General features: G+C 38.1%; 1 protein-coding gene across 3 annotated transcripts; it reads left to right on the top strand.

The window, feature by feature from the left end:
* The first annotated feature begins 5,405 nt into the window (after nt 1-5,405).
* On the top strand, nt 5,406-9,386 carry irf1b (interferon regulatory factor 1b). 3 transcript variants are annotated; one of them, NM_001303381.1, is given in 10 exon segments: nt 5,425-5,559; nt 6,282-6,374; nt 6,824-6,923; nt 7,031-7,198; nt 7,319-7,359; nt 7,514-7,646; nt 7,856-7,975; nt 8,127-8,155; nt 8,333-8,450; nt 8,666-9,386. In NM_001303381.1, coding segments are annotated over 9 exon segments (900 nt in total). In that variant the 5' UTR covers nt 5,425-5,559; nt 6,282-6,287; the 3' UTR covers nt 8,770-9,386.
* Nucleotides 9,387-10,744: the final 1,358 nt, after the last annotated feature.

Below are 10,744 nucleotides of genomic sequence, written 5' to 3'. Positions count from 1 at the left end.
ACAAATCTTTTCCTAACTCAATAACCTAAAATTGAAATGGAGTTAAAGTTTACCTAAATTGCATTTGTAGTTTTTTTTTTTAAATGATGTAATTCCTCAATATGGGCTGACTTTATTTAAAGGGCCACACACGATGAAGTAATTCTTAGTTAATCATGACCGAATAAACATTACTACAAAATAAACATCCACTGCTGCGACTGGTCAGTTTTTTTACTCTGTCCCTTTAACTGCATGCTTTACATGGTAATTCATGATAATTCATATTCCCTTACCAAGTTTTTATATAGTTTTTCATATTCATTAGTCTCTCTATTTTATTTGTAAGTCTTTATAATAAGGGCACAAATCATATATTTAGGTAATGCATATCTAATACATGACTAATAATAAATGAATGCAGTATGTATCTGAAATCCAGTTAACTTAATCACATATCAATCAATATAAATGACCTAATAAATTGTAATGGTGAGCACCAAGAATTCATAATACATCCCACATTAATCATAGTAGTATTAGTTAAGCATTACTTACGTAACAATATATGATTTGTACCCTTATTATCAAGTGTTACCCAAATGACTATTTAAGATTTATTTATTTATTTGGCCTTTTTCGAGTTCTATTGGATAGAGACAGCAATGAATGAATGCTGTGTGCACCTTTAATGACTCATGCCCCATTTCAAGGGCAACGACATCAGGCAGTTATCTAAATATGTAAAGTCTGCAATAAAACTATTTGTAGGCCCAAATCTATGTGTCCTAGCTATTAATTAACTGACTCCGCCTGCGATTTGATCTATATTATAAGTGTCTAGAGGAATGGCTGACACGCTTGCTGTCATATTGTTTTTCATTGCCATCATGTGACTGACCTCATTAAATGGGTCACTTGCCACTCATCAGGACCTTTAATCTGTCACTTGCAGCAGTGCCACTCATCACCTTCCTGTCATTCTTTTTCTTCTCTCATACCACTACTGAGAAAAAAAACAGAAGCAAAGAACAAACCAGTACACTGAAACAAACAAGACAGAGTCAAGTTAGAGGAGAGAAAAATGGTCATATAGATATAAAGAAGAGAAATTACCAAACTATAAACTTGTAGTTTATATAGATAGTTATATATAAAATCTTTTTTTGTCTCAGTGTAGTTTGTAGATCATAAAAAGGTACCTGCTTTCTGCCAGCAGCAACACCAGGAGAGGGAATGCCGTTACGATCAAAAATAAAATCTGCAGAGTCAAAGTAATCCTGCACATTACGAAAAACACAACATTGTAAAATTCTTAAAAGCTATAATTTTATCATAGTTATGTGAGTTTGGGGTTAAAGTCAGGGGTCAAAAGGAATAAATAACAGATATTAACTTTCAATATCCCTTCTCTGATGAAATTAGTAGCATTATTTAAATTAAATTAATTTAAATTAATTAATTTAAATTAAATTATTAAAATTACTCTCTGGTTTCTATATCTTAAGAAACAGCCACCAGGAATATGACATCACCTTGACCCAGTGACCCCTGAACATTTTTCTGCTGTCCTTGTTCCTGCTTGAGGTTTAATTAGTAACCATGTATCAACTCAGAGGACTAACTTGTTTCATTGTAATGGACCACTTAAATGTGATACCTTTACAAAGTGAGCTCAAAATATTTAGGCTTATACACACAGTTTGTTGACAGTCTGTGTTTTATTACATAAGGAGGTTTCAGGGAGTAACCAACAAGTCTCAGACTAACAGACATAGCACAGAGTTGCAGCAGGAGAGGGTAGTGGTGTTGTGACAAAGAGAGGTGGAGGAACAACACAGAGGTTGGAGCAGGGAGGTCGAGACTTTTGTCTTACGTCTTTCTCCTGCTTTCTCTATTTTCTCCAAGTCACTCAGGGCAGGACAACAAACTACCAACAATCGTATTCTTTCTTGCATTGACTACTGGACACTCTATTATTGTCACCTTGGACTAATTTGCACTACCTCTGCTAATGCTGTGATCTTCATTCAGTGTCTACGGCTGAAGCGCAAACAGTACACTTACGGAACAGAAGGAGGTGCTAAACATTGAAACCACTCCAGAAATCACTCTAAAACCTGCAGTGATGATATAATTTGTGTCTGATTTGGTCTGATTGAGCTGAGACATGTCTATCTGAATCATGGAAACTTCTCGCATTTATGCATCTTCTCCCTACACAATGGTATTAGTAGGAGTAAGATGATCTTTCTTCATCACCCAAGACCTGAGCTCACAACGGCACATCATGTTGAGCTACCCATAAGTGACAAACTGAGCTGACCTTTGAGCTCATTTTTTGATAATCCAAAATCGTTCTTCTGAAGTCTGAAGACTGTACTGTAGCCAGCTTGTTGTCAGTTTAAAAAAAGAGTTAGTAGTTTATCACTTTTTGAGAAAAGCAGAGTGATGGGCTTCATGATTCCTTCCAGCTCGAGGCATCTGAACTTTTTTGTTCATTTGGGCCTACATTTTCATGAAAGTTGTTAAGTGGTAGCCAAGCAGCAACCTCAATGATTGTGAAGTGAAGCAAACGCAGATGTTCCAAAAACTGCAGTTCCTCGAACAACCTTTTTAGGCTGGCTACAGAACATGTTAACTAATGGCTAGTTTCCCCATTCATGACAACTGTACTGACTGTACATTTTTATATAATGCACCTTTTCAAATCATATAAAGGCTTAAAGTTATGCATAATTAACAGCGTGGCTGCTTTGATTGAGGTGTGTGTAATTACAAGTTGCTTGTTTGAGCACCCAGGTATCATTCAGCCCACCTCAGGTTCACTGTTGATCCATGTCTTTGCCCATTATTTGAGTAGCCAGGAGGCTCATACCCTATATGAGGTCACAGTACAATTGCAAACTAACTAACAAGGGCTTTGACTTGATCCAGTGTCAGTGAGCTGTCAAAGCAGATGGTCCAGGGGGAGATTGGATGCTCAAGCTGCTTGTCTCATCCCAAAGCCTCAAATTACTGTCTTATCCTTACAGGTGGCCTAAATAATCAGAATTACCAACACAGTATATGCACAGGCATTTGTCACTGTGGGTGTGAAAACACAGTTAGGTTAGGTTGTAAATAAAGTAGACTTAAGTTGGCAGGTTGACTGTTTATTCTTATATTTCAGGTGGATGGTTAGTTTATACATCTTGATGTTTTACTGCTGATAGAAATGAGAATGCACAAAATAAAGCATGATATTCAGGTTGCGTACAGACAAACATACATTTTCAATAAATGAATACAAATGACAGCTGTGTTTCAAATACAATACATGCTATCACTTCATAATTCTAGATCCCCTAATTTCTATGTACCTAAAAGTTTTTCCAGTTTTTGGGGTCCCTAGCTGCAGGTTGGGAACCATTATTATAAGCTATCACTCACTTTAGTAAGAAAACAGTCTGGCCTGAGAATAAGCCCTACACAGCTGCATGTTTTGCCTCAGCCACATTCCTATTGATTTACATTTTTCTATCCACTGCCTCCATTAACTAACGGGAAGTTAATTTAACACCAAACAAAACAATAATCTGTTGGAAAAACGGGATGATTTTCCCCTACAAATCCACATGTCTCCCTTGACTGGGAAATCCCGGTGACTGATGGCGTTTGAAAACTCCGCAGGAAAACTCCCTGCCATTCCCTCCCAGAGCCAGCTTGAGCGGCGTGCGCAGCCGGCGCGAACGCGCAAACGGACTTTCACGGGAAGCCCCTTACATGGACAGTACCGGTGGCTGCAACAACACTGATATGGGATTTCCCAAAGTCCCACTGAGACAGCGATCTATGCGTACCCGAGCTGTTATGTAACACCAGCTCCAGGATTGAATAGGTACTATGGAGCTTTAGGGAGTGAGAAAAATCGATGTTAGAATATTCAAAATATATAGATAGACTCAAATCTTTGAATATGCAGCTGTCTCCACCCTCTCCCTCTGCTGCTTTGTGCACGCGTTGCTTTACTTTTAGGTGAATTCCTGCAACAGATGTTAACAATAACATATTAAGAAGGTCTCTGCAGCTTGTTTTTACTGAGCCCACACTGACTCTGCTTCCGCATAGATTACAACTGCCTGCTCCCACATTCTCGCTGTGTCATCATCGCTCCTGAACGTCACGCTGTTTGGCCCACACTAAAACATGCTGTGGGGAAACTAGCCTGTACCGCACTGCCCCTAGTGGGCAGAAAAAAATACTACACCATTTCTTGTAAATGCTCCACTTCTCCGTTGAGTTGCTGTTTATACTTAAGGGCAGGTCCCACACAGATGTTTATCATACCAAGCTCTGGGGTCAACTTTTATATCTCGTGGATGAATGTACGTGGGTGTGTGTGCATGGAAGTTAAGATGGTAATTATGCTATTTAGTATACTTATCATCGCAGTTTAGATGCATATTCTCATATTAATAAAGTTTGAACAATACCCAAACTACAAATATTATACATACTCTATCACTGCTGCTAAAAATGTAACTGTGCATTATCATTATTACTGTACTATATACTGCACATGATACAATATAATAATTGGCACCATTTTGTAATATAATAATAAATCCTAACCTTTCATTCCTATTTGTTATTGTTATTATTATTATTTTATTATTATTAAAAGTATACTTTCTAGTACTTTATTTTTCTTTGTGTCACAGTGAGATACATATTGCAATGTGTGGCCTGCACACGTTTGATAAACATTTGGTAAACGCCTGCATGTCTGTGTTCTGCAGAAGTGTCTCGTGCTGAATACATATATATAAAAAAAATGAAATGAGACATGTCAGCTCCTTCAGGTTACACAGTTGGAGGAGCCTACGTGCAAAAAAACGAAGTCATATACCCGCGTTAATAACTTCCTCCTTACTTTTACCCATGTGACTTCTGAGAAAAGTCTACTGCTGGAGAATAGAGGTGGCAACAGCGCATGCGCCTGTGCGCTGTAAAAAATATCACCTAACACAACTTGATTTTTTTCAAATATTTGATAAATGTGAATATTTGTTCACATTTGGAACTAATTCAGGGGGCACAGTCTGCAAATATGCAGAAATGACATTAGTTGTTTACAGTGCAAGTCACTTTAGTTGAAGCATGGTTATTTTGCTGGTTATAGAATAAAAACTTTGCTGCTGACAGTATTTTGTGCATCTATTCTCGATATGCGCTTCATTTAAGAACAAAAAAATCACGATATGTATTAAACCTGCAAATGCAAAACGCTTTTGAGTGATAATTGTCCAGAGGCAAATATTTGAAGTGCTCTTTAACGAGCAGAATTCAAAGTCTACATGGTGTGCATGTTTTCGGGATCGCCATTTTTTACAGCACGCCTTCATGCCAACCCGGGGAAAACCCACTTAATGCTATAAATGTAGTCGCTCGCGAGTTAGTGTACACACTTCAGATCAAGATAGGTCTCCGAGTGGATAAAACAAAGAGGAGGACAAGCTTCTTTGGAACAAACTTCAAACAAACCAACTATTTTTGTGCATTTTTTCTCTCTTACGGATCATACAACAAGCCAAATTTGTAAGTGATTTGATAATAATTTATCACTTTTACCCGTGTGGAATGCCTCATATTTTAACATTTTTATTACTGGGAGCTGATTTTGAGATTAAACATCGTAAATATTGTAATGTACAAGAAATCAGAGATGTTTGTAGCGTCTAACATCTCTAAATGACTGACATGGGTTACGTTTGTCATTTTTTTTTTCCGACGATAAAGCCTATGTGAGTTTTGCACACTATGCGTGCAGTCGGACTCTAACTTTATGACTTCGTGACAGATCGAATCAAAAACCCAAAGATTATGTGGCGTTTTTGAACTTATGCGTCGTTTGTTTTATCCAGCTGTGCAGGAGGAGACGCGTGCGCTCCACACGCTCCGTGGATTTTGAGGCGCATGTCATCTAATGACTCCGGCACAAAGGAACATTTTTGTGCAAAAGTTGCACAAACATTTTTTTGGACTGCAAAAATAAGTCCACGTGCATTCGATCAGAAAAATCTTACCAGGAAATGATTTTTGGGTCTATTATGACCTCCTAATAACGTTAACTCCTACGTTTTAACGCCCCCTTGTTCTGTTGCGTGCCCTGGCCGTGAACTCGTCTCACCCTCATCCTGGCAGCAGGCAGCTGTAAATCTAATCTGAGGCAGATACGGGAGTTCAGTTGCTCTCACTACTGTAAATCAAACGGAGCATATCCTCGTTGTACTCATTTCTCCTCTCCCTGCATATTTTAGGCAAACATGCCCGTGTCAAGGATGAGAATGAGGCCATGGCTGGAGAAGATGATCGAGTCTAAATCTATCGCCGGTCTAACATGGGTGGACAAGGTGAGAGGCGTATTTCCTACTGCAACAAATACATTGGTTCATGTAAATGGTATTTGCAAAGTGTAGTCAGTATACTGAAATACGAACAGAAACATTTCAAATATATTTGTTTTGTATTTTAAGCACTTTTTTTTTTACAGAGAAAGGTAATCTTTGTAGCATGGCTGCACGTGTCTTTGTAGTTGTTCCTTGTCCCTAGCTGATCATATAATATTTGCATGTTTCTCCGAGAGTAGCTTGTTAGAACATGAAATAAATGTTGATGTTGTACAGAAAAACAAACAAACAGAGGTACTATGCAAATCATATTTTTACATAATTTAAGGTCACGCAATAGAAAACTGTTAACAGTGGATGTTCAGTTTGATCTGCAGCCTCTTGCTGTTTGTACTGTGTTGAATGTGCAGCCACACTCGCTCCAACTCAGTACTTCCCTCTTTACCTTATAGGAAAAGATGATGTTCTCCATTCCCTGGAAGCATGCAGCTCGACATGGATGGGAGCTGGACAAGGACGCATGTCTGTTCAAAATGTGGGCCATCCACACAGGTGAGCAAGCGTGAATACACATGCAAACTAAAGCAGATGTTTTTTTTTTTGTTTGTTTGTTTTTTTGGATTAAGAAATAGTAAATCTAAACAACGTGCATTCTGCAGGGAAATTTGTGGAAGGTCAGATCTGTGACCCGAAGACATGGAAAGCCAACTTCCGCTGTGCAATGAACTCACTGCCTGACATTGAGGAGGTTAAAAACAAGAGTATCAACAAAGGCCACCAAGCAATGCGCGTTTTCAGGATGTTGCCTGCCACGCCAAAATCTAGAGGTGAGACAACTAACAGGAAGCGAGCAAAGCTTTTTTTCTTTTTCTATTACCGTGTTGGTTTTGCAGTCACACTGTGAGAAGTCTAAGTGATTAAAATGTCTTTTTTTCTCATCTGCACAGATAAACGAAGCAAGGCAAAGGAAGCAAAGCTGAGGAAGAAGGTAAATACTGTGGATATTTTCTACTTATTTTACAAATCAGTGGCCTATTTGCAATAAGCCACACACTGACCCAGATATTTTTAATAGCATTGATGCAGATGAGCATACGACTGCATATTTCCTGAATCTCACCTCTTCATATCTGCCTCTGCAGAGCTCAATTGTCAAGATGGAGGAAGACACGGACTACAGCGATACTCAGTCTCCTATCAATAACTCAACACAGGAAGACAGTATGTCCACTCAGGAGAACACGGTCGACAGCACTGTGAACGCAGAGAAGGAAGGTGAGGGAAAAAAATATGTATAGTTGCAGAATCAAAACTGTCAAATAAGTAGATAAATACATATGAAGAAAATGCTTTTTGCTATGGCCTTACATTTAAGCTAAAAATGAAATGTTAGGTTACAGGATGTAATGAAGGCTGCCTTGAATTTGTTACTAAAAGCTAGATAACCGAGTTTATTTATTGTTGTTTTTTGCTATCTTTTGCAGATTTTTCATTTGTAGCTCCATCTGAAGTTCCTGACTGGTCTTTGTCAGTTGAGATCGGGCCTGAGGCCTTACCGTACACCTTCAACCACAGATTTGAAGTTTCACCTGAACATAACATCGGTAAGATAACACATATGGCATACTCGCTAATAAATGGTTTAGGACTAACCTACGGGAAATTAAGTAATTACCAACAGATAAATCAATATCACAGTGCTATTCTCATACTCTCTCTCTTTTCTCTCTATTCTTCTTCGCTGGGATCTTCCAGAATATGACCACACAGACGACATTGTCCGGGTAAGCATTGCCTCTGACTGAAACTCTTAACAGCATGCATTTTTCATTGTCAGGAATACCCATGTTTGTCTAATTGTGTATTAATAGCCAACATAATAAGACTGATTGTTTGGTGGTGGTAAAACTCCACTTGTGCAAAATATTATAGCCATACTCAAACCAGTGTTACTCTTTCAGATCTGCCAAGAACTGGAAAGAGAAGTAAATTGGATGTCAAGCACTTTAGACGGCAGGGGGTTACTGAGCAATGAAGCATGCACCAGTCCACGGAGTGAGTGGAGTGAATCTTCCTCAGGTAAATGTTGTTAGTGTGAGATGTCTCCATGTCAGATGGAGAATTTAATCTAAATTAATCACTTGACTTTAATTTACATGTAAAATCTAGATGTAAATGTGTGTTTCTACAAGGAAGCACAGATTTTATAAAGCTCCTATCAGACTCCCCCTTTAGTTAGCCTACATGTTCTTGTTCACCATCGTGATCTTGGATTTCCTCTGTTTGTTTTACAGGAGACGACCTAGACGACTTTCCACGTTACACAACTTTGGGCTCAGACACAAATTTCTCAGGTGAACTCTGGAACAGCTTTTATCATCAGATCGACAGCCTCTGAGGACGTCAGGACATAACAGAACAATGTTTTGACATTTTGGACCAGTCTGTGATAGGTGGTGTCCACACCTTAAGCTAGAACATCCCCACCCCCGCCCCATATGTGCCATGTGTTTGATGCCCAGTAGCAAGTTTGGAGACCTGTCCACATCTCCCTCAATCTTTCTGTGAAGTTATGAAGTGACTCAAACTCACATGCTGTTCATCCTCTATACTTTTGGCTGGTTCAAGGCATTTTGATGCTCAGTTTTTGGTGTTTTTTGTCACCTTCTCTACATGTATATTGTCATACTCCATATTCCATATGAGGTTGCCAACGCTTACTTCATAATGCAAATAGAATCATATTCAGTGCACTTAACATTTGACTAATAGTTAATGTACAGTTTCAAGTAATTATTACATACATTTTTTCCGTTATTTTATTTCCGTGAATTTTAGTTTAAGGGATAGGAATACATTTTAACAAACCTCCTTACTTAGTTCTGGTGAAAGCCTTACATCAAATATATTGTCTTTTCTCTTTTTTGCTATTGTAAATAATTCCTGTAAATAGTTTCTCTCTCTAAAGTGTTTATGTGTGTGTGTTTTTTATAAAATAAAAAATCTGAATGTGAATGAACTTGACTCTAAGTTATTATCACAAAGGGCTTCTAGTTTCTTTTGGGAGCAGAGATGGATGACTTCACACGTAATATAATCAATAACTTTGACCAGATGTTTAAGCCACATATTGGCAAGGATAAGCCCTGTTGAAGTGTCCTAGAGTAATCAGTCACAGTAAGCAGCACTGACATCTGACACCTTCTCTGACCAGTAATGTTTCTGTCCAGGGGCAAATTAACTTGGTCCAAGTCATCACAATATACTGCAAATGATAGTTTTAATAACCACGATTCAAACCTTCTTTAACCAAGTATTACAAGCACACAACATTTCTTTTTTTATATTTTATTTTTAACGATTCAGCTTAAATTGGGTTTAACATTTTGGCTACATCTAGAGCAAACCATTACTACCAATTCCAGCATACAAGTACAGTGTAAGAAAGATTAGGTTATAACCTCATGAAGAAATAGACATCTAACACATTTAAATGTCTGTTAGAGACATTGTTTCATAAAAAAACTCCCAGTCTTCTGCCAATAACTGCTTCAGGAAAGGTTGTTGTTTTTATTAGATCACATATCATGTAAAGAGATCCAATGCTCTGATAATGAATGAATGACCTAGAATCTATTTATCTAAATGTCACACTGTCCGAGCAAATTGGAGTGTCTTCAGTCACAGAAACTCCACCTCTGTCTTTATTTTTTTCCTCTGTGAAGCACTTTGGACTGCACGTTTACATGATATGTTATAAATTAATAAATGTTTGAGTGAACATACACCACCTTCTGCAAAATCTGTATTCTTCACTACTAGTATTTTGTAGTACTAATATTTAGTAGCATGTGTAGATAATACTGTTAAAAGGCATGAGGCACAAACAAAAGGCGGGGAGGAGTAATTGAAGGCTGGCCAGTAAGACCCCTATACTGATGAAAGAATCTAGATCATTGCCACTGGCGGGCTATACAAGCCTGCCAGTTTCAAGCAAGAGCTGCTGCTGTCAGACCACATTTTGTATTTTTTGTGGAAAATGTTTTGTTAACATGTCATCAATGTGAGTGTAATAAACACCTCGTTGGTCTGCACCTGACCTCGGCCTTGAGCTTCCTGCTTATAAAGTATTCAGCAACAAAGGAAGCTGAGGGAGCAACTGAATTTTCCCATATGAGCTGTCTGGTCACGACCTAACTCTCACAGCTTGTATTCTAACACAAAGTTATGTCAATTCGAAATAAATAAGAGTCATGTACAGTATTTGAATTTGAAAATGCAGTTCAACAACATCAACTGGGATGATTGATTGGTACAAATGTGAAAGATGTTTCTATTAACTCTCTGGATTAAACAGTGATATACAAAGACTA

This window comes from Larimichthys crocea, chromosome XXII (genome assembly GCF_000972845.2).
Source record: "Larimichthys crocea isolate SSNF chromosome XXII, L_crocea_2.0, whole genome shotgun sequence".
NCBI classification, from domain to species: Eukaryota; Metazoa; Chordata; class Actinopteri; family Sciaenidae; genus Larimichthys; species Larimichthys crocea.
The sequence above is the reverse complement of the archived record's forward strand: the minus strand, read 5'-3'. Positions and strand labels throughout refer to the sequence as shown.

Coding starts and splice junctions, on each gene's coding strand:
- irf1b (XM_027273218.1), top strand. CDS start 6,830: ATGATGTTCTCCATTCCCTGGAAGCATGCAGCTCGACATGGATGGGAG. Junction 8,156..8,332: donor ACACAGACGACATTGTCCGG/GTAAGCATTGCC, acceptor TTACTCTTTCAG/ATCTGCCAAGAACTGGAAAG. Junction 8,451..8,665: donor GTGGAGTGAATCTTCCTCAG/GTAAATGTTGTT, acceptor TTTGTTTTACAG/GAGACGACCTAGACGACTTT.